At 52.8% G+C, this 22,621-nt stretch overlaps 9 protein-coding genes across 9 annotated transcripts; 3 read left to right on the top strand and 6 right to left on the bottom strand.

Annotated features, from left to right (window-relative positions):
• Positions 1–159: 159 nt before the first annotated feature.
• PC9H_004222 (uncharacterized protein) lies at positions 160–1,695 on the bottom strand (the record flags this gene model as incomplete). The annotated part of the gene is made up of 1 exon (XM_036773809.1): positions 160–1,695. The coding sequence occupies one exon, from the start codon at positions 1,693–1,695 to the stop codon at positions 160–162; it is 1,536 nt and encodes a 511-aa protein (XP_036635282.1).
• Positions 1,696–2,355: 660 nt separating this feature from the next.
• PC9H_004221 (uncharacterized protein) lies at positions 2,356–3,321 on the top strand (the record flags this gene model as incomplete). Its single annotated transcript, XM_036773808.1, has 4 exons — positions 2,356–2,588; positions 2,651–2,884; positions 2,945–3,005; positions 3,061–3,321. 4 exons carry the CDS (start codon positions 2,356–2,358, stop codon positions 3,319–3,321), a joined length of 789 nt encoding a protein of 262 aa, XP_036635281.1.
• Positions 3,322–3,638: 317 nt separating this feature from the next.
• On the bottom strand, positions 3,639–5,440 carry PC9H_004220 (uncharacterized protein; the record flags this gene model as incomplete). Its single annotated transcript, XM_036773807.1, has 6 exons — positions 3,639–3,825; positions 3,887–4,068; positions 4,125–4,604; positions 4,658–4,696; positions 4,746–4,903; positions 4,963–5,440. 6 exons carry the CDS (start codon positions 5,438–5,440, stop codon positions 3,639–3,641), a joined length of 1,524 nt encoding a protein of 507 aa, XP_036635280.1.
• A 1,113-nt stretch (positions 5,441–6,553) lies between these two features.
• PC9H_004219 (uncharacterized protein) lies at positions 6,554–7,028 on the bottom strand (the record flags this gene model as incomplete). Its single annotated transcript, XM_036773806.1, has 2 exons — positions 6,554–6,711; positions 6,776–7,028. The coding sequence occupies 2 exons, from the start codon at positions 7,026–7,028 to the stop codon at positions 6,554–6,556; spliced, it is 411 nt and encodes a 136-aa protein (XP_036635279.1).
• A 259-nt stretch (positions 7,029–7,287) lies between these two features.
• Positions 7,288–9,863, bottom strand: PC9H_004218 (uncharacterized protein; the record flags this gene model as incomplete). Its single annotated transcript, XM_036773805.1, has 14 exons — positions 7,288–7,382; positions 7,436–7,465; positions 7,583–7,727; positions 7,994–8,043; positions 8,104–8,187; positions 8,254–8,390; positions 8,453–8,534; positions 8,584–8,904; positions 8,955–9,275; positions 9,328–9,363; positions 9,420–9,537; positions 9,589–9,611; positions 9,667–9,685; positions 9,735–9,863. 14 exons carry the CDS (start codon positions 9,861–9,863, stop codon positions 7,288–7,290), a joined length of 1,590 nt encoding a protein of 529 aa, XP_036635278.1.
• A 1,949-nt stretch (positions 9,864–11,812) lies between these two features.
• PC9H_004217 (uncharacterized protein) lies at positions 11,813–18,780 on the top strand (the record flags this gene model as incomplete). The annotated part of the gene is made up of 7 exons (XM_036773804.1): positions 11,813–12,521; positions 12,570–12,668; positions 12,725–14,230; positions 14,282–17,199; positions 17,254–17,524; positions 17,572–18,634; positions 18,693–18,780. 7 exons carry the CDS (start codon positions 11,813–11,815, stop codon positions 18,778–18,780), a joined length of 6,654 nt encoding a protein of 2,217 aa, XP_036635277.1.
• A 584-nt stretch (positions 18,781–19,364) lies between these two features.
• Positions 19,365–20,699, bottom strand: TRR1 (thioredoxin-disulfide reductase; the record flags this gene model as incomplete). The annotated part of the gene is made up of 6 exons (XM_036773803.1): positions 19,365–19,724; positions 19,808–19,908; positions 19,964–20,019; positions 20,072–20,375; positions 20,448–20,583; positions 20,637–20,699. 6 exons carry the CDS (start codon positions 20,697–20,699, stop codon positions 19,365–19,367), a joined length of 1,020 nt encoding a protein of 339 aa, XP_036635276.1.
• Positions 20,700–21,004: 305 nt separating this feature from the next.
• PC9H_004215 (uncharacterized protein) lies at positions 21,005–21,335 on the bottom strand (the record flags this gene model as incomplete). The annotated part of the gene is made up of 3 exons (XM_036773802.1): positions 21,005–21,116; positions 21,165–21,277; positions 21,324–21,335. 3 exons carry the CDS (start codon positions 21,333–21,335, stop codon positions 21,005–21,007), a joined length of 237 nt encoding a protein of 78 aa, XP_036635275.1.
• A 285-nt stretch (positions 21,336–21,620) lies between these two features.
• YOP1 (ER membrane protein DP1/Yop1) lies at positions 21,621–22,305 on the top strand (the record flags this gene model as incomplete). Its single annotated transcript, XM_036773801.1, has 3 exons — positions 21,621–21,710; positions 21,775–22,119; positions 22,171–22,305. The coding sequence occupies 3 exons, from the start codon at positions 21,621–21,623 to the stop codon at positions 22,303–22,305; spliced, it is 570 nt and encodes a 189-aa protein (XP_036635274.1).
• Between the last annotated feature and the right edge of the window lie 316 nt (positions 22,306–22,621).

Genomic DNA, 22,621 nt, shown 5'->3' with positions numbered 1-22,621 from the left:
AGATGCATGGCGGTCCGCGGATGCTTCACCAAAGAATTTTGACGGCACGAATGCAACTAGAGATACTTCCATAGACTGAATGGATATCAATGTAAATGGCGCCCGTGCCTGCAGTACGTCCCGAGAGGGGCTTGCAATCCATATCGGCCTTAGACTAGTCTATACAAACAGTAAGGTATTGATTTTGCGTCCGAGCTGGATGGTCACTATGCCCTCCAGACGATCCGCAAACTCTTTGGGTACTGTTGAGCCCGCTTTTGGAAGAATAGTTATTTCCCGAATCGGTGAACCCTTTGCAGCCCTGAACTCCAGCAGGCTCGGAAGAGCGTACCAAGTATCAGGATCCGATGTCTCTTCATCATTTTCGTCGTAGTAGAGCATCATCGTGGATAGGGAGCGAAACAGGCAACGTCCCTGCCCATCAACATCATGTAGGACCTCGAACAACTCATCATTGAGGGGACTAGAGATCTCTTCCAGATACTCCAAGTTGCCGAAATGTTGGCCCATTAATTGCGCATCCAAGGTGATGCCATCCATGTTTACCGTTTGGAGGTCTTTGCGAGATATACCTGTCGCAAACCGGGATGCGAGCGTCTGGCACGTTCCAGGGAGTAATTGTTGGACGAACCAGAACGTGAACGATACCGATGCACTGTCGTCGGATGCGGATAAACGCAGCTCGTGGACTTCCGCGCCGTGTTTTTTACTATCTGAGGAGTATGTCATACCGAACTCGCTGAACTCCATGGCTTTAGTTGTGGCATGTTGGAGGACAGGATCAAAGAGCGATTCGCATTGCGGTAAAATGGTGTCTTCATTCTGCTCACAGCCAAGGTAAACTTCGATGTCAAGAGGCTGTACGAATTTGAGCCACCGAAGGAACATTGTAGGGCTGGCAAGGTCTTGAGACGGGTCGGACCATCTCGTGGTTAGTTGCATGCGTGTCAAGTTTGACATCAACACAGGTTCTCTAGACAAGAGGCGAACGACTTCGGGCCCTTGCGGGAAGTGGAAACTGAACCCGGTCACCAACGATTGGATTCTTGGTAAATTTGAAAGGAAGGTGAGCATGTCGGCGATGTGAATAGGCGAGTTGATCGGACCCAGGACGAGGGATTCAACGTTGCGGAAGAGCATTGTGTTCAAGTCGATGCTACAGCCAAGAAGGGCTACATCTCGCAGGCGGGGTGCAAATTCATTGAGGAAATTCGCTTGAATCTCGACTAGCTCATCGCGAGTCCCGCGCATATGGAGCCGCTCGAGTTTAGGAGCCGGAAACCCTTCCATCTCGACTACGAAACGCTTCAACACGTCGACTGGCGCGTCGACCCCCATCCTTCTGATGAGGGGCAGCCGCTTCAATGCCTGAGCCATGACTTCTTCCCCTGTCACCCCATCCCGTAACCTTTCATGGTGTTTGTAATGTATGTCCAGGGGGGCGTGTTTGGCGCGTCCAAGCATCTCTTGAGCCCATCTCGGATGAGAAAAATCAATGCAACTCCATAGCGTGGCGTTGTCGTGAGCAACCTCGTTCCAGAGCTTGCAGACATGTGTGACTGCGATCCAGTCTAACGAATGTGTCCCCGAGTCCTCGTCGAAACACATTGCAGCCAACGTAACGAAGATGTGACAAAGTACCTCGGGTGGCATGTCGTGTGTGGTGACTCGCCGTGTAGTGGAGAACCCAGTCATAGCGCAAATAGCCTGGAGAGACACAACAAACCCATTAGTCTACAGAATTCTCCGGTTATTGAACGGAATGAGAACCTTCACCCCTCCGTGATTGTTTGAGACAATGTTCTGAACCCCCTGTAAAAGCTCAACTGATGCATTGGCGGTGACGTAGTGACTCAAGCGCTCGCAGAAGTTGTGCATTTCCTCATCAACCGCTGGCCTTACGTGACAAATTCAACTGTTCAGTTACGTCCAGTCTTGGGTACGTGCTGCTGGCCATTGGCCGCGTGGACTAAGGTTCCATGTATAAAAGCACCACGACAACTTCCAATTCAGTCTATCGCTGAATTCTCGCCGTCAAGGAGCCTTAGTTCCATAATTGACTACGCTACGCATTCGTCGGATAGTGTTGTGGAAGTGCGCAATCTTATGTGGTTAGTTTGTGCGGTGTTGCCTCGCCGTGAAGAACTCTCGCGCTCCTCTTCCGCGTCCCGAGTTATGAGCCCGTGGTCTCGAACGACGCTAGCAGGTGCTTCACTGTACGCCCCATTCACTTTTTTTCGTCCTAACCCAAATTTGTGTTCTACCATGGCTCGAACAATGTATAAATACTGCGGCAAGCACTGAGTTCGCAGATCAGGAAACACAAGTCTTCTGCCCCCATACAACATACTCGCAATGTTGTTCCTTCGCACTGCTTACGTCGTGTTTGCTCTACTTGCTGGGACATCTATTGGTAGCCCTGCAGTTGCCTATGAGGATGCTGTAGCTGTGTCGTCAGTTTCCGCCAAAACCGACGCCCCAAATGCCGTCGTCAAACCCGAGCGATTGCATGATTGCAAACCAGATCGCGTACCTTCGATTCTGAAGGCTATCGACGATGCTAAGGAGATGGCGGAGAAAGCATTCCAGTAAGTCCTGCAACTTGAATAGTGTTACACCGTTGTTTGACTTCTGTTCCACTCGCCACTAGCTACTTGAATGTCACACTTGGGGAGCACCCAGACCCGCACAACCCCGAGTTCCATAGGTACACCACCTGGTTCGGGGAATATACTCCAGAGCGATACTCTCGTGTTTATACGGTGTTCAAAGCTATCCGTCTCCACTACGACCTGAGTCTCTGGGACTATTATTGCAATCCCGTCATCGGTAAATGCGGAATCATCGACCAGTTTACCACGTATGCTTTCTGCGATCCTAAAGGGTGAGGATGCATTGTGGTTTAGAAGGGTAACACGACGCTGAAATTGGGCATTGATAACAGATACAGCAAGGTAACATTGTGCCTCCAATTCTGGGGTCCATCAACAACTGATGTTGAGCGCGTACGTCTTATGCCAAGCTTTCCCTGTACCCTATTTCTGATACTACCTCGTTTAGGCCTCCACCCTTATCCACGAAGCATCTCATTTTGACAACAAAGTGTGGGGAGGCGCTGACATGGATCGACTACTCCTCGAAATAAAGGGAAACAACAATGAAGACCCATGGAAAAAGGAACACTACGGCACAAAGGCCTGCCTTGACCTAGCCGCCAAGGACGCAGATTATGCAGTTCACAATGCCGACAACTATAGCTACTTCGTTGAATACCCTAACGGCTGCCCTCACCCAAAGGAAGGGAAATGCACCATATCGTAAACATCAGATATATTGTCGCTAGCTTTTCACGGTGATTAGTGATGATGTCTTACTGTTGCCAAACGAAGAGTGTAACTCGTCTCCTTAACGCTTGACTGTCGCGAGCAATGGCGCACACAGGATTCTAATGACTAACAACACATATGTTGCTCAACCAAGCCTAACGTCGAAGAGTCATTGTTATCCGACATGAGTAACAAGGTGGTTATTATTGTATCATTAATCAATAAGCAAGAAAGCAAACTATGTACGAATGTCCACTAGATGTCCGAATTATACAGCAACTGCATAGCATAAACAACTATAAAGAAAGGAATTTAACTACCGATAGATTGAGGGTATCTGAATAGACTGCTTGGGTTGTACTTGGAGTGGATGGATACGAGTCTGGAGTAGTTGTCGCCGTAGTATTGGGATTTCCATTGAGCGGGCGTTAGAGTTGGGTCGGTATAGCACGCGTACGCGCCGAATGACCAGTTTGAAGGCATCTTGGACGTGATAGACCTATGATTTAGTGGATGAGCAACGGCAGAGTTCGAAATAAACAGAGGAGCGGGAGGCGTACGTGAGCATGTTGTTCACGAAGTCCAAGCCATCTGCGGGGAAGGGTGGCTGCGAATTGGATGATGAGGCGTACATCTGGAAGTTATACAATCCTTTGCGTTGAGAGTACGCGGTGTCGTCGTTGGAGACGGCGCGAACTTTGCTTCCTTTTCCACCGAAGAGGTCGGCCAGAACGAACCAAGACTGCACAATACATATCATGTAAGTCGTACAGAAAGAATACCGGTGAATATACGCACGGTATCGGTAGATGCACCTTGATTGCCGATGTAATCGAAGAAACCTCGAATAGCCGTTGTCGTAAGAAGGGCGTCTTCATGTACCATCAAACTCTTTGCGAAGAAGGTATCGTGACTGTCCCCGCTGAGGGAGGTGTTCAAAGTGTTGATCCCTCCCAGTTCAACTAAGGATGGAACCCAAGCATACGTTTTCACACTCTTGCTTTGCGGGGAGACCCCCACGGCAGAGAGGAGGGGGGCGATGACTTTGTTAAAAGCGGAGGTGGAACCGTAGTAGACACCGGTGAGGGTGATGGAGATGACATTCTTCTGCCCTGATTGTCCAATGGATGCCTGCAGACCGAGCTCAGGCGGAGCGGAAGACTGGGAGAACGTCTGGAATGCAGTGAAGATCTTTGTGGCGGTAGCAGGGTTGACAGAGTATGAGTAGCTGAAGATAATGTTCGAGGCAGGGGCTGCGTGGGTCTTTACTTTGTACTCCTAGTAGAACGCTGAATATCCACTATGACCCTGTTAATGATGCGTAGACATACCGTTACTATACCGAAGGAAGGCGAGGCACCACGAATAGCCTGTTTATACGGTGAGTAGTGTTCGAGGTGAATAGAATATCACACCTACCCAAAATAGATCCGAGTTAGTAGACGCAGACGCTTGCACAATGGAACCATCCGCAAGCACAACTTCGGCAGACTCGACTTGATCAAGAACGAGGCCCCACATTCTAGATGCTAAGCCAAATCCTCCGCAGCCTGCGTGGCCCCCACTACCGACATATGCTGCACAAATACATGAGCTTAGATGAAAGAACAGGTGGGGACGGATTGGTAAGACGTACGACAGGTCCCGTGGGCCAGAGCGCGACCACCGTTGTTGAATAACGCAAGGGCAACATCACCGAGCCTGTTACCCGTTTGAAAGGTGGCAGTCTCGTCCGAGTTCACAACGATGTTCTTCATTTGGGAGAGATCGACGACGAGGGCCCCGTCTTGACCACCTAGGCCGAATGCGCCGTAACTGTGTCCTCCCGAACGAGCGGCAACGGGGACGGTACCATTTGACGCGGCAGCACACTTGACTGCAGCGGCGACATCCTGCGCTGATTGCGGAAATACAATAGCGGCAGGAGTGTACTCGAAGCGTCGGTTGAACGCTAGCGCGTCCTGGGTGAAGCCGGAGGTGTTGGGGGACACCGTGTTGATTCCTGCGGATTGCAGGCAGGAGATGAGGGAAGATGCTCCCCAGGTACTGGCAGCATTGGCGACCACAAGGAATGATAGAACCTGAGCGCGGATACTGGAGTGAAGGAAACCCATCTTGTCACGAGAATTGGGTGATGATTTGGATCCGTGCAGTTCTCCGTTAAAGCAGGATGGTCTTTATACCATTTGAACCACTACTAATGGTTCGATGAACGGTCGGACTTGACCGTCGGCGCGGATGAGGAGCACCCAAAGCGTGCTGGCCCCTCGAGCATGTGCTGGTTGAGCTGAAACACGAATGACTGTATCATAGGATCGGAGCATGAGCAAACAGCGGCGCATCAGAGCATAACATCCGGCTCCACTCCACTCTAAGGTCGACCCGTCGGCGAATTTGTCAACAGATTTGCTGCGTGTATTGATTAAGAGAACTGTGTGCCAAATGTCGACAGGTCAGCGTTAGACAACAAACGTGAGCATGAATAACCACCATTGGAATTCGAGAGGAGACCTTCAGTGCACTTGAATGTAGACCGCGAACAACGCAATGCTGTGCCCGGTGTCCTATTCACAGGGACTTCATATCGGGGATGGCGGCCCCTTTGGTAATGGAGGCGTAACTCTAAAAATAGAGTCTGCAAAGCAGTGGGCGGGATTGCAAAGCCGTCTATCTGACACTTACATACATGGCGAGCCTTTTCTAATTATGATCATCATTCCGATTACCCAGGAGGAGACAAAGCCAGGAATGCCAGAGTGGATAAGCGAATCCGATTCATGCAACAAAGTTGGGCCAACTCCACGCCGAGCATTGTGCGTAGCATAAAAACTTCTCGCTGCCCATAACACACGGGAAGGTTAATCGTGCTTCTAGGAGCGCGCCTCTCGCACAATGAGCTGGGACAGAAGCCGACATGGCCTGCTCACGGTTATCGCGGAAACCGTTCAACCGGGACTAACCTAGAGGCGCCACGACGGTGAGCGGTCACGAATAAACACGGTTATGAAACTAATCACTGGTCTTCCTCCGACGTAATCTGGCATGGTATACAGTATACTTCAAGATTAGCACGGAATTTTCCGCGACCACGGCGCCGACTCGGGGGTGGCGCAAATCATAACATAGAGAGGGTTCCAGGAGGTTCTAGGAAATGGTAAAATAATCTTGCGGTCATTGGAGAGACAACGCTGCCTCGCTCGTCCATTCGATGGAACGAATCTACAGAGTCAATCAAATAACCATGAAGTAACCTCTTCTGTCCCCAGCACGTTATCCCACGTCCCCTCGCCCTTCTCCCAGAGGGCCACGCTCTCTACCTCAGCACTGCCTAATGTCCTGTTGTACAAATGCGGGAACGTACTCTCTACGTCCCCATCTCCGCTCACTAAGCACGAAGATATGAGATCATTCCAGACTGGGACACTCAGGGCTCAGATCTTGGAACGTACCTGGTACCGAAGGAGCTTCCCATCTGAGGTCCTTCTCGATCGCCTTGATTGGGATGCGGAGGACGTACATACGCGGCTCATCGGTGAAAAAGAGCTTCAGCGTACCAGGGACTTGTCGCGCAGTCGAGAGATGGATGAACCCCGATTGAACGTCCAACTCGCTAAGTGGAAGACTCGCTGGCAATGGATCTGGGGGAGGCGTAGTCGGGTGGACGAGCTTGTATACATATGTGGCCTGGTGAATGTTGGCCATGGATAATCGAGAGGTATGTGAGAATAACAAAACTACATATGGGTGAAGCTGAGTTTGAACGGACATATCTAGATTCTACGATTTGCTAGTGAAACAAGATTTCGTGCAAAGGGCCTTGGATGCCCTAAATGAATAGGGTGAGTTGAAGGCAACCCACAAGGTCGCTCTCTTTTGAATCTTTATCCGGGCGCAAACTTGGTGTGAACATATTATAGTACGAGTGTAACAAAATTGTGAAAGATTCTAGGATTGTATACCTTCACGTCGACATAGATTTCCTTCCCTCCTTCATCTCTTCGATCAGAATCAAATCTGGGTCACGTCCTTTCACTTCGGGAAGAAGCAATGTGAAGACTAACAAAGCTACTCAGTACACCAGGGCAGCCACGATATGATACAGGACTCACATGCGCCAGCGACACAGCACGCAAAGAAAACTGCAACGCCCGGAGCAAACATCGTCAATCGTCAGCACAGCGAGTTGGAATATGGATTAGTCCAGCAATAGGGGTAGTTGAAGGAACGAGGGAACGAGGGAAGGAAGGTAAACTCACTCCACAAAACGGCTGGTGTGCCTATATCTTTGCTGAGTTGGTTGAACACGAGAGCGGATATGATAGCGCCTGCTTTCCCAGCAGCTGCTGATATACCGTGCGCGAAGGCGCGGAAACGTGTTGGAAATACTTCCGCAGGGTAACACTGACAAGGGGGAATAGGGAGGAGAAAGGGGGAAAGTGGGTTCAGTTTGATACCTCCTGACTAACTTGGGCGCCTCACGTAGGTTGTTCTGCCGGGCGGTGATCATATATTAGGAATTTCCACAATGAATTAATGCGAAACTGGTATATGACTCACGTATTTGCACCAAAATTGAAGAAGAACTAGCAAATGCATGATAGGGTGGATTAGTAGTCAGAGCAACCTGAAGACTAAGTGAAACATACCTGAAGGAGCGCAAAATTGACAACGAAGGCCGCGGTACTCAGAGTATGGAATTTCCCTGCAAGTATGCCCACTTCGCGGACGAAATGTGTGGCTGAGTGAATGAAGGGACGGGCTCAGAGGGCAGACTTACAGAACAGGGCAGCCATCAGAAATCCTTGGATTTGCAGCCATTTCCTGCCAAGTATTTCGATCGTCAATATCGCGGCGTAATACCCTTGGAATCATGTAGGTCATTATGTTTGCTCGTTCTTGGCAAGGCTTGAGTGAGACCAGTATTTACCAGGTACGAAGCCCAAAGCAGTAATGATAATGTTTCCCGTGGCGATTTTGAAGAGGCGTTGCCATGAAGAGCCAGAGGAACCATCGAAGCCGATTTGTTGAAGAACAACATTTTGGTTTAGGTTGATGCCGTAGAAACTAAGAGACGGGGGCCGGCAGGGGCTAAGGAGAAGAAAGAGGAGGAGAACACGAGTACTTACGCTACATCAAGAAGGAACCAGCACGCGCATGTCCCGATCAACAGTTTGGCGTGCCTCCATTCTGAGAAGTAGTGCAAGAATTCTGGGAGCTGTCGTTAGTTCAAGGAAATCACGGACTCTGACTGACATACCCCGGAAATGCGCCTTCTTGGCGGCAACTCCGGCGATTTCATGACCTTTATCGGAGTGTTCGACTTTCCCTTCGTGGGAAGACGCATCACTGGTGCTTTGAAGGCCAACACCGGGCTTTTCGTCTGTAGGTTGATTACCGATATTATTGCTGTTATGGTCGCCTTCTGTAGCTCGAGCGTAATTCTTCAACTCCTCGACCGTATTTTCGTCGGTCTGCAATTTTTGGGTGGCGAGATACCGGCTAGATTCTGGGAGGGTCAAACGTTGGTACAAGGTTGCAAACGCGGGGATAAGGGATAGCCCAACGATGATACGCCATGCTACGAAGAGTGAGTACACACTATATCGAGTCACATGAGAAAGAACAAACCTCCATCGACCTTGCTAGTCTTCCCCTCAACGTCCATTACGTGCTTGTAGCACAGCAGCACAATGATGGTGACCAAACTCCCGACGAAGCTCCCCCATCCCTGGCTGGAGAATATATAAGCGAGAAGGGTGCCGCGTTTTCGGATGTTTGCACGGTCTGATGCTACGGATGCGGACATGGGATAGTCCCCGCCAACACCCACACCAAGGAGGATACGAAAGATGGAGAGGTAGACCAGGGATCCATTTGGAGAGATGGAGCCTGTGGGGGTGGTGATTGTGAGGATGGTGGCTAGAATTATGAGGATCAACTCTTTGCCGTCTGGGAAATATTTTGTGAGTTGATTGTTACGCAAGTCAGTGGGTGGACTTGCAGACAGCTTTTCGTCCAAGGGAATCAGCGAGATAGCCTGCATAAAGGGAGTGAGCTCTCATTTGCGTCTTAGGCTTCGGCGGGAAGCCGTACCGAATGCGAATTGCCCGACGACGCTGCCGATGTTTGCGCTGGCTTTGAGCAGACCTTCGAGGTTTGGTGGCAAGGAATGGCCGCCATATAGGCGATATTGTAGCATGGTTGCTACTGGCTTGAAGCGAGGATTTGCTAAGTGAGCGCTTGCAGAGAATTGTATACTTACGTTGATGATGAAAAGATCATAGGCTGCGATTCCGGCCAGGTCAAAGGAGTATCAGCCTTAGTCACGCGACATACATACCATCGAGGAAAAATCCAACCTGGGAAATGCATCAGGGTTGCACGCGATAAAGAACACAGGTAGCGTACCCCTGCAATACCCAGTAATTTAACTTCCGTTCGTGTCAGGATAAAGGGGGGTCTCCTGTCGCTCGATCGCTCGAATTCCTCGAGGCTGGCCTTGTGGGGTTCTGTTCCTGGGTTTTGGTCAGAAGGCATAATGGAGACTGTGGGCCAAGAGACTTGGGGAGGTCGCGCAGGGCGGCAAGACGCTATAAAAGGCCAGCACAACGCACGTTTGTTGGTGTCGGCTAAGGCAAATATGGTCAGTTCTCCACAAGAGGGATAGGGGCGTGCGAGCGACGCGGTGTTTACTTCCAAAATGTGATCTATTTTCGAACTCAGCGCTGAGTATGATATGATGTCACTGCTACCGTTCCACAAACTGCGCTGGCCAATACTGCGATCCAACGACGGTAGAAAAACTCACTTGGGATCCATGTAGGTTGTGGTTAGCGTTGAAACCTGCAGGCAATTCCTCGGCGGTACAAATTCTCCGGAATTCCTAAAATATTTTGGGTGATGATGGCGAATAATGCGGACATAGGGTGGGTCAGACTCTGGGTCTACAATATCCTTGTTTTTGCCAAAGTATGTTCGTGCGCAAGGATAGGATCTAGCAGATAGACTTGTACGCTTGGGTCTGAAGTGCTGACGAAGCCGTCGAGTCTCGGTGCAGTGAATTGGCGTTGTGTGCTTCGAGGACCTTGTGGTTTTCATACTATCCACAGGCCCGTACCAGGTGGAGTTGCAGAGTCTTAGTCATCACGTATTTCTAGAGATTTGGCGACATCACGGCGGTACAAAACTGCAGGAATGTCGCAAATAAATGACCTTTGATCAACCTCTCCTGTATTGTACGATGAACGCACCTCACACACGCCTTCTTCGTGCTCACTGTCGTGGCCCAGCTGTTACCCTATTTACCGATGTCCGTCGTGTCATCCGCACCCTCGCCAGACGTCTTCCCTCTAGCCTCAGTGCCGCGATGTCTGTGTCATTTCGGTAGCGAGACCGCCTGCTCGTGGTGGGGCTACGCCTACGGCGGTCCATTGGCAGCATTGATGATTGGTTCGTCTCCCCTCGCCGTACGAATGATGGCAGCATTAGTGTGGATCTGGCAGGACATGATGATCAAGGTTCGGCAGATTATTACCTATATACTGGTCAGCGGTGGGCCTGAGACAGCTAATCAGAAATTCCCTTTTGATGTTAAATGATGTTAAAATACGGCATGCCACTGGATGTTTATATACAACGATGCCCTCGGATTGTGGTGTGTAGTGGCGTGCTGAGATAGGGTTTGGCTTGGCACTCGACGAAGTCACTCTGTGGTGCCCAGCTACTCCTTTCGCAAGGGAAATGGAAGGGAGGAGCGTCAAAATTCATCCCAAACAGTCGACGGATGTCAAAACAGATACATCGCAATTGAAGAGTGGTATGCGTGAGCAGGTCGTTCAGAGTGACAATAGTACACTGGAGCCGAGTTATTTGTACGTTGTACGACGCGTCGATGTCGCGTGCACGGCGCAACGCGGTACAGTGATCCAGTTGATCGATTTGAACATGAGGCAAACACGATCACGTGTAAAGGTCTCGACGCCCACAAATGTAAATGCGCGCAAACAACACTGGTTTTGGGCGCGAAGTTCGACTTCGGGTCCCTTGTTCTCCTCAACGGCGGTGACCACCAGACGCAACCAGTTTTCTTCGTTCCAACGGTTGTAGAAGGTTAATTGCAGCGCCCCTCTTCACGAGCGGGTTTGCGTAGCTAGAGGTGAGCCTGATTTAGGTGAGTTCTTACCTTCGTTTGGTTTGAACCATTCTCTAACGGAGCTTTACTGTTGCTTTGTCGTCGAACAGAACTCTTTCGTATCAAAAACAGTACTCAATTAACGCAATCGACATTCCCCCATCCACGACGCTGACTACGACGACGTTCACGTCTTCAACGTTTCAACATATTCCCGACAATAACCGCACCAACGACATCAATTCAAACTTCAATAACAACCAACAACATTTTCTAACGATTTTCACGATTTGTTACATATTTGCAACTTCATCTTGTTCAAATTTCACGCAAGCTTAACGATTTACCATACGACATGCGCAGCACTTTAGCGACGCTTTCTGTTCGTGCTGGCTCAACATCTTCAACCGCTACACCACTTGCGCCGGCGTCCTCTTCCCAAGCCATCCCCACAATCCGGCTTATCTCGGCTACCCCATCAGCAGCTGGCCTCTCTTCTTCGGAAGGGAGTAACACCTCGTTTGCAAGTTCCGAACTCAACGATACGTTCGCATCTAAACCTACAATACTAGCAAAGTCGTCATCCTTATCCCTCAAGCCCAAGGCATCTAGTTCCTCGTTGAACCCTGCGAATAAAGGTCGGCTCGTCCCCAAGAAGTCGAAGCTTTCACTGCTTGGTCTAGGAAGCAGTAGCCAAAATGGGTCACAGAACGGTGGACAGACGACGGAGAAGGATCGAGATCTCTCCGACGTGCTGCGACGCGTGGGCGTTGGCCACGAAGGATCGAGCAAGGGGAAGGGGGGATTCGAGATATACGTGGATCCTACCGAGGACCCGGAGTTCGGAGAGATAGTCATGATTAGGAAGAAGAAGAGTCGGGCTGGGCTAGATGGCGTGAGGTGGGGAGACGAAGGCGCCGAGAGAGCAGATGGGCCGCTGAAGGAGAAGAATTCCAACGTGCAGAATGGGGGCAAGATGCAGGAGGGAGGGAAGGAGAAGTGGTGGACGATCGGCCGGGGAAAGAAGGAGGCAAAGGACAAAACACAGAAAACCAAGGCCAAGTGTAAGTCACACGTTGTCTGATATTCGCAGCTGGCTGACGTTGGCACAGCCCCCCTCTCTCAAGTTCTCGACGAGAACTCCAATGCCTCGACAACGACTTCAACGACGCGGTTCAATTCCTTCTCGAAGGTTTTGCCGCGATCATTCAGTAAGTGAATCATATTCTGCTGTATTTAGGCCACATGGTTAAGTGGATCATTGTAGCACCAGAACCTTCGACTACCGCTCCGGAGCGGTCACGATTCAATTCTCTAGACTCAACCACGCTCCTGACGTCCTCTAAGCTTCAACCTATAACGAATCCTATCCACAATGGTAGCTTACGCGCTACCTCCAATCCGTCACCTGTCCCCTTGAGCATATCGCGATCCACGCAATTGGAGAACCGACAGCCTGTCGAACCAACATATTCGCGAGCCGGTACCCCTACGTTCGGTGGGTTTCTTGCCCCGCCAGGTCTCGCCACAACATCGACGGCGGGGCAGTCTGGCAGCAGCGGGAATGCGAACGTGAATCAGGGCTCGATAGCCTTGCGGGCGATGCGGTCAGTGCGTAGCCTGGCTAGAATTGGGAGCTGGGCACAGCTCAGGAATGGGGATGACGAGGAGACTGCTGTAAATAGCGAGTCCGTCAAAGGAGAAGGTAAGAAGGAGAAGCGCGACAAGGAGAAGAAAGACAAGAAAGGAACGGTGAAGAAGAGCAAGGATAAGGCATCCGAGAAGGAGAAGAAGAAGGAGAAGAAGTCCAAGGAGAAGTCACAAACCTTGCGCGTATCGACGAGCAGCTTCGAAGTGGGCGCGCTGAGCCCCGCAAGGTCGCTACGTCCTCCAGTGTCCCATGACGGGAGTCTCAAAGAGCCGAAGAGTTTAGGCAAGAAGAGAAGCACGCTGCTAGGGCTAGGGTTGCCCTCGACGATGACGATGCGTCTGCCGAGTGTTCGCGGAGGTAGCAATGCTTCGTCAATTTTGGTGAATGGCAACAATCCGCCCTCAAATACCCTAGCACCTGGAACAGCATCCGTCGGACGAGTCTTCCTTACTGGCCGCGATCGTTCGGAGAGCGGTGCTAGTTCTTTACGGCCGATGTCTACGAGTTCTGGTATATCCAGTAATAGCGGATACAGCGCTAGAACATCCACCGCGAGCGAGAGAACCGGTACTTCGAGGATATCCAACGGAAGTTGCGCGAGTGCGAGCGTCCGGTGGGACGAGGATGCTCTCCAGAAGAGGCGGAAAGAGAGGGAACGCGAGCGAGAGGCTGTGAGGAGTTTGGCCACAAGGGGTGAGGAAAGAGAGCGGGAACAGGAGGAGAAAGGAAAGAAGGAGAAGAAGGAGAAAGGAGGCAAGAAAGGCAGGGAGAGTAGGAGGACCAGTGAGGGTAGGAAACGGACACCCATCAATGAGGTGTTCCCCGATGCCGTTTCGCTCACGCCGCCAAAGGAAAACCCAATACTGGAATACGAACAAGCGCGTAAGTCACCAGTACTAGAGGAAGAGGAAGAGGACGTCGAAGTGCCCGTCTGGCAAGTGCAAGTAGAGACGGCCACGAACGACGGCCACGGTGGAGTCACCGACGACGAACGTATGAGCAGTGACACACAGACGCCGATAAAGAAGGTTAGGAGACGGCCGATGTCGGAGCAGCTCCTTGGCACAATGCAAGGAGGGAGACCGAAAGGCGGCTACTTCGGTAGTGACGATGGAACTGACGGTCAGTTTTCATCACGCTCATCTCGTTTGATCCACTAATTCTGGTGGGTAGGTACAATGTCTATCCTCAGCGCTGCCACCAACGAGTTGGCACAGCTCATCAATAATTTAGATCTGGAGGCGACCCCCAACACGCCAGACCTAACTCCTCTACGTCCGTCGCCTTCCTTGTCAGCCACCAACACACCGTCTCAGTCGAACACCAACTCCCCATCACGCGAAGGCCAGTCCAGGTCCCTTCTCCCTGAGAGCCCACTCAGAGGGCTGAGGGCAAGCATGGCTTCAATAACGTCGTTACGTCCATACGCCCAATCGCGAGATCTTGAGAGACGAACGAACGAGCCTACAATACAGTCTCAACAGTGCCACCAGTTCAATATTGGCGTAGAGATTGCACCATGGCCGACGCTCAAGTCCGTGGCGCCTAAAGAACAGCTGAAGACCCAGTCCACTGCCACCGTCACTCCATCACGGTTGAAGCACAAACGCGCGACCATGTTGCCTAGTCCAGGTCCTCCGCCTGCAGAACCTTCGCCCGTCTTCCAACCTCTGAAACCAGCAAAGGGGAGGGGCAGACTGGCTGATGCATTCGTACAACAAAGCCCGTCCGAGCCTGCCAAGGAGTTCAGAGCAAGTCGCGCACCATCTTGCCTCACCTTTGGCTCCCATTCCAGGTCGTCGTCGGCGAAGTCTGGCTCCGTCCTCGACGAAGCTCAACCGAGTCCACTGGGTTCCGTGTTCAAGCAATCGCATTCTCGCAAGAAGTCTTCGCTCTCTTACTCAGTTAGTCTCAACCCACACGATGACGGCGATCAAAGTGACAGCATGCCCATACCTCCTGAGGCTAAGCGTGTCCTTGGGATGACGGGAACAATGGGCGCGTCAGTCGCGGAAGGTTACGCCGTTGAACTGGACGCATCTGACCCCGATTCAGACATCCCGGATGAGCTTCAAGTTCTCCTCGCCGGCCAGTCCGACCTGGAAGATACGATGGAATTCCCGAGAAGTGCTATCACTACTGCTTCTCCCCCAAGTCTCGGGGGTGTTTTGAATGTATCCGCCGCAAGCGACTACCCTCCTTTCCGCGCTCATCTCGTAGACGAGGAGGACAACCACACGGACATCGACGCAGGTCAATCTTCCTCTGATGACGACGACACGAAGAAGTCCTTCGACTTCACAGGAGAGCTCAAAGTACTGAATGAAAGCGGCGCGTCCGATCGCAGAAGCTTCGTTGAACAGCTTGAGAACGCTTTCAAGACTCCAGCCAAGCTCGAGTTCAAATTTGGCGAGGCATTCCTGCAGGTCGACGTACCCCCGGTCCCAGCGCTTCCGAAGTTGATGCACAGCCAGGAAGAGACCTCTCAAAGCAGCAGTGACCTCTTCAGCTTCGACTCGAACCCTTCCGACCAGATCGTCGACGTGAGAGAACCTACATTCACAGGAAGCGAAAGTCAGGTCAATTCGGACAGTCTCGCCATGCTTAAAAGTGCAAGCGAGTTCATCATGGACGTCGAACCGATGATGTTGCCGGGATCTGATAGCTTAGCACACACAGATAGCTTGATTTCTTCCATCGGAGGCTCTGACCAAGGAGAAGAGGATATACCTCATCCTCGCAGGTTTACTTCGTCAACAGGTTCTAGACCATCGATCGGTCAGTTAAACGTCGACTTCAAGTTCGGTGGTCGTCCTACGCCTCAGCCTGCCGAACCAAGGCTTCTGACCCTCTCCGACATCATTCCATCACCTGCTCATCAGCGCAAGCTTTCAAACTCGTCTTTCTCAACCGAAGACGATTCAGTGCTTCACTCAATATTGGCGAAAGCTTCGGATCTCCCTGTGTCCATCGCACCTCCTCTGCCTCGTCAACGGCTAGACTCAGACTGCAGTTCCAAACAGCGTGCGCGAGACACGGCCGGGACTTGTATGGCTGGAGGACATAGTCGTACGCACTCAGCAGATTCAGCGAGAATGAGTTTCGTCGGGTTCGAGTCCTTTGACGAGGTTCGACGCGGCTTTGAGTTCAGCGGACCGCGCCCAGCTTTCTATCCCCCGCCGGCAGCGATCAGCAACCGGAGTCATCTACGACAAGAATCGGGTATGAGCTTTGCTTCGATCTCCTCCTACGGACATGTTATCAACGCTGGCGTCGCCGATCCCTTCGATTACGCACTACCAAGCCTGCAGGAGCGTCCATCATCAGAGGACATGTCCTGCTCTGATTCAATGTCGATGTCGATGTCAATGACTGTGGATGATACCTTTTCTTTCATTCGTCGTCAGCCTCGCCGCAGACGCATTGATAGTGATGCGTCGAGCTTTTATTTCCGAACCTCCATGATTTCGCAAATTCAGCCATATGCAAGAGGGCATGGGAGACAAGAATCGAATATGTCTGTGGCCTCCCTTGCGCCGCCAGTGAGTCTTTACAACAGAAGCTTTGCAGCTCGTCACCATCGCCGCAACTCTTCGACAACTAGCGCTAGCTCAGTGGCTCAGTCTTATGCCATGCATGGCGTTGGTGGAGGCAGGGCAACCTGGGCTCGACATCGCCAGGATGCTTCCATGGATTCAATGATGAGCGAATATTCGGCAATGCGATTAGGACGACCTGGCTTGGGCGACAAGATGTTCGAGACAAGCGGCGACCAAGGAATGCCTCTATCTGCCATTTCCGCCTCGCCCCCCGACAGTGCCGTCGCTAGTCGATCCAACCTTTCTGCTACTCGGGATTCTTACGAGTATGATTCAATCATGGACAACGACCCTGTATCCACGATGGACGATTCGTTGTTCGATAAGACTGGGTACAGGAATTCCTTGTCGTCGGAATCGATCTTTGGTAACGACGACTCCAATCCTATTCCGGGCCACCTGCTGCTTCCTCATCAATTCAGGCCATTATCTATGCTTAGCGTGTGCAGTACTGACCGGGGACCCAGTCGCGAAGATGATACCATGATTTCGGTATGTCATTGTGATTTGAATTTGCTGTCTCGTTCTCTTCTGATTTGCTGCTAGATGATCGGTGGTGGTCATGTACGTCGACAGTCGATTAGTTCTGTCATCGAGGGCTCCCCTTGCGTTCGCATGGGAAGGAAAAAGAAAGATTTGAATTCGGTCTACGATTCCCCTGGGCAGGCGCGCATTGTGGAGAAGCCGTCGATTGCTTCGACCTCGTCCTATCAATTCGGCGGTGAGCGTATGATCAAAGCGCAACGAGGTCTTCTAGCCAGACAAAGCTTGGAAGAGACATGTCTCATTGCTGATGGAGAAGACTTGTCTGCATCTTGTAAGCAAGTTTCCTATGTACCTAGAACTTCGACTTACATTTCCCAGTCATTGTACCTGTTTTCTCTCGTCCCGGTCCAGCATCCCGATCTCGCTCCAGCACTTGCACTTCGAGCTCTGGCGGCGACACACCTCCCCTCTCTGCTTCAGATGGTTCTTCAATCTCTGGCGGCTCGCAGTCAAGCATCGATTTGAGCCAGCTCAACACCATGTTGTCGAATGCGACTCACCCAATGTCGAACATCGGCAGAGCCCGCGCTCATGCAAGAGCAAGAGCTCGCGGACATGGCCACCACCGTCGCATATCCCAAGCGAGAATGTCCCGTTCTTCTGTCTACGAAACCATCGAGGAGGAGATGTCCGTCACATCGTCGCCTCCGCACCCTACCAGCGCAGATAAGAAAGCCACACCAGTCGCCCAACAGGCTGTCTACATCGTGGACCCTGAGATGGCCTCGATCCTCGATTCCAGCCCCCGCAGTTCTATCTGGGACGATGACCAGGGTTTGGTTGCCCTCAGACGCTACTATGCGCTGCGCGACGAAGCTGAAGTTACGGTGACAGAGAGCAAGAGACAGTGGATTGATACGCCCTTTTCTATCTTTGCGCTACAGTCCTTCGACCCTCCCAACCATCCGTCGGGAATGCAGGCCCTCCTTGAGCACTCGGTGCAGAACTACGGGCCCCTTCCTTCGGAGCTTCGACCGCACCGTGTCCGGTCGCGCACGCAGTCTCGAGCCTCGCCGTACCCTCCCTGTCGCACATTTAAGGTTACAATCTCCCCGGAACAGCAACCACTCGAACACCAGCGTCCATTCACCAAGGAGACACGGCCTTTCGCACCGCTGCAACAGCTCAACGTAAACTCTACTGTTGATCTTTCCGTTCTGCCAGTTCCTCAGGCGGACAAGAAGGTCAGGTCCCCGAAGAAAGGCAGCGTCGCATCGGAGAAGAACCGCGAGAATGCATGGGGCTTGGCCCCCAACGCCCGTCCTCGCGTCGGGTCGGCAGCCAGGCGGAGTGCTTTGGGATGGGCAAAGCGTAGCGGCAGCGCCAAATTATCGACCGATCAGAAGGAGAATGTCGGGCAAGGGTCGATGGTTATGATGACGTGAGTAAATATGTCGCTTCTCTCTCTGTATAGCGGTCTGATTTATATGATCGTGTAGGCCGGGTGAGACTCTGCGCCTCAACCGCCCTCGTCCACGGGGACGGGCTACGCCAGCATCGACGCGCCCGAAACCAATCCGCGTATAATCGACGGCGCATTTGCTGTCCATCGACCGACTTACATATGAATGAACTCACCCTATGCTGCCATCTCTTGATCTATGCCCCGCCCCGCCCTCGGGCTCTATGTTCCCCCCGCCTCACGACCCACTGACTTGACGTATCCCACACGCCCGCCCACGCATCGAGTCGCCCGCTTGCGCGCGACATCCGAGATTTCTTTTGTTATTCTTCACGATTATTTGTTTCGATTACACGTTTGTTGTGCTGCTGTTGCTGCTTTTGTTTTTCGCTTTTGCGTTGGGGTGCTGGTGGAGGTGGGAGAGGGCTGGTCGTATACACGTTGACCGGCCCTCTTCGCTGCTGCCTGCGTCCCGGCTCCCTGCTTCGCCTTCACAGTGTATATTTTTACTTACGTACTTTGATGACTGATTGCTTGCAGAATGAATGAATGAATGGCTTGTGTAACGAATAGAAATGTCAACCCGCGCTTTTCTTCCAAGTAGCATTGTTGTGTGTACTGTTTATGTCGTTGAACGAATACATAGTACCATGGTCCGAGTTACAAGTGTCTTGATGATGATTGATACCTATATCCCACTCTATCTGAATTACTCCTCCATGCCCTCCTCCTCCTCCGCGATGAGCTTCTCGACCTCGAGCGCGGCCATGCACCCACTGCCGGCGCTCGTGATCGCCTGCCTGAAGCGCTTGTCCTGCACGTCGCCCGCGGCGAAGACGCCCCTGACGGAGGTCTGGGTCGTGCCGGGGACGGTGATGATGTAGCCGTCGGTGTCGGTCTGGAGCTGCGCGCGCACGAGGGCGGTGGCGGGCTCGTGGCCGATGGCGTAGAAGAGGCCGTTGACGGGGAGGTCCTTTTCCTCGCCGGTGACGACGTTCTTGATGCGCAGGTTGGTGAGCAGGTCGCCGTCGCCCTGGCACTCGATGGCGACTGTGTTCCAGAGGACGGTCTGTGGGGGGGGGGGGGGGGGGTGAGTGGGTGAGTGGGTGAGTGGGATGGGTGAGTGGTGAGTGGGGGGGAGCGGGTACGCACGATTTTGGGGTTGTTGAGCAGGCGCTTGGCCATGATCTTCGACGCACGCAGCTCGCTGCGGCGCACGAGCACGTAGACGTGCGAGCCGTATTTCGTGAGATCTGTGGTCAGGTGTGTTTGGGTGAGTGCTTTGGGAGAGTGGGGGGGGCGGCGTACAGGTGGCCTCCTCTGCTGCCGAGTCACCGCCTCCAATAACGGCCAACGGCTTATTTCTGGAAATCCCAAGGTCAGTGAACCCGAAGAGGCGAAGACCGGGGGGCTGACCTGAAGATGGGGACGGCGCCGTCGCACACCGCACAGGCACTGATGCCGCTCTGCCAGTAGCGCTCCTCGCCCGCGAGGCCGAGGCGCTTCGCGCTGGCGCCGGTGGCGATGATGACGGTGTCTGCGGTCTCGGGGTCGCCGCCCTCTGCGCCCTCGCGCCAGTAGCGGAAGGGGCGCGAGGAGAGGTCGATTTTGGAGACGGTCTCGGTGATGATGCGGGTGCCGAAGCGCACGGACTGGGCGCGGAATTTGTCCATGAGCTCGGGGCCGAGGATGCCGCTTGGGAAGCCGGGGAAGTTTTCGACTGTGGGGGGTGAGGGGGGGGGTGGTTAGAGAGAGAGGGTGAGTGTGTGTGTGGATGGGGCGATCGACTGACCATCGGTTGTGGTGGTCAATTGGCCGCCGGCTGCGAAGCCGTTGGCCATGAATCCCTCAAAGAGGACGGGGTTGAGGTTGGCGCGGGCGAGGTAGATGGCTGCTGTGTGGCCTGCCGGGCCCGATCCGATGATCACCTGCGGACATGGGTTAGATGGGGGTGTGGTGAGGACGGTATCTGATGGCGCACGACTTGGGAGTGCATCTTGGAGCTGTGGGGCGCGGGGGCGCCGTTGGGGGCGACGGGGGGCATTGTGGAGAAGTTGGAGGAGGAGAGGGAGGAGGAGGAGAGGGTTATAAAAGCGAACGGTGGACGCCGCTTGGTAAAGAAACCGTGGAAGAAGCGTGACCCGCCCAGGATGGCGAATGATTGCTGGACGAGAGACAAAGTAGATGACATGAACAGGCGCTCACGGGATTTGGGCAGTTGCTAGGGGCTAGGAGTTGACTCGCGTGTACAGTTACTCTGGTTACAAAACTTGAAATTGAAACTCTACTTCTGGACGTGCATGGGAGTCCATTGATAGGCATATACGACTAACGAACAAAGGTGTGCATCTATACGTATACACCGGCGGTGCAGAAGAGGGCGACGACGCCAAAGCCGCCCAGCAGACTGGCTGTCGAGGCTACAGCCAGCTCGCGGAGGGGCAGCGTGTGTTTTGGGAGGCTGGTGGGAGTCAGTGTGTGTGTGAGCGTGCAAGGAAAGGCGACGGACGTGGTAAAGTAGAAAGCGAGGGCAAACGTCGCGGACAGGAGGACGAGGGCGAGGAAGGGGAGAGCTGCGACGGGGATGGCGGGTGCAAACGGCGGAAGCGACCTGTGGAGAGCCTGCGTTGTGTCAGTGACTGTCGTTGCTCGTCATCGATGCGCGTACCTGCAGCGACATTCTCTTGCTCTTTCTCTGTGGTTGGGAGTGACGTGTGCTATCCGCCCGTGGGAGCATCCAATAAGGCGCCGCGACCAAACACGTGCAAGCAGCAACCTATATCAAGCGGCCCTCGCCCGACACGCTCCTTTCCTCCACCCACATACGAACGACAAACGACCCGCTCCACGAAATCACTGTGAGTCTCTTTTCTGCCCTTATCGTCGTCGTTGCCGCTGTGCAAACAGTCCTGCCTGCTGCGCGTTTTGGCTTTTCCGTCGAGTGGCGCGCTGACGCACTATCCAGATGTCCGCAGCTCAGAAAGTGCAGCAACACCCCGTCATCGTCGATGCCCAGAACAAGGCCGCCTACTACGTAAACCAGCTCGACAAAGAGGCGAGTCTCCCACCCATATCCTGCATTCCGCCTGCCACTAACCTTATCTCTCTTTGCTGTGCAGCTCAACAAGTACCCTGTCCTCATCACCCTCGAGCGTCGCACAGACATTCCCAAGGTCTACACCGTCCTCGGCGCCTTTGCCCTCCTCGCAGCCCTTCACCTCATCAACCCCCTCGCAGCCCCCGTCTCAAACCTCATCGGCTGGGGCCTCCCCGCCTACCTCTCCTTCAAGGCCATCGAGTCCCCACAGACACAGGACGACGTCCAGTGGCTCACCTACTGGACCGTCTTCGGCTTTTTCAATTTCCTTGAGAGCTTCGCCCTCCGCGCCCTCCTCTACTACGTCCCCTGGTATTTTGCCTTCAAGACCGTTTTCATTGTCTGGCTGCAGCTCCCCGCGTTTAGGGTGCGTGTATGCGCGTGTCCGCTCATTTACGTGTTACTGACCAATGTGTAGGGCGCACAATCGATGTATCACACCATCCTCAAGCCGATCGTGTCCAACCTCGGTAATGCTCAGGTAGTCGCGCCCCACCCAGACACCACCGCCGACAACCTCCGCGATCGCGCCCAGGCCGCCACATCCGAGTGATTTCTCTTTTTGTGTCCCTTTCTCCCTCCCCTTCCCTGCGCACTCCCCCTCTTCACTTTGACTCTCATCGTTAGTGCCTGGTATTCTATATCTTGTTGGCGGGGTGTTATGTCGAGTCAAACGCCATTTGTGATACGTGAATCGACTTCTTTGCCTAGACTTTTGACTCCTATTTTCGCTGGAACTCAAGCTTGAGAAGCATTCAAGGTTATGCAGGATTGTGAAAGAGTAAAATGGGTGAATGAACTTGGAGAATCATTGCTTCGTTTTTGTGCACATGTGTACACACACCACTCCTACACGCACATTGAAAGCA

Source organism: Pleurotus ostreatus, assembly GCF_014466165.1.
Source record: "Pleurotus ostreatus strain PC9 chromosome Unknown scaffold_2, whole genome shotgun sequence".
Classification (NCBI taxonomy): Eukaryota; Fungi; Basidiomycota; class Agaricomycetes; order Agaricales; family Pleurotaceae; genus Pleurotus; species Pleurotus ostreatus.
The sequence above is the reverse complement of the archived record's forward strand: the minus strand, read 5'-3'. Positions and strand labels throughout refer to the sequence as shown.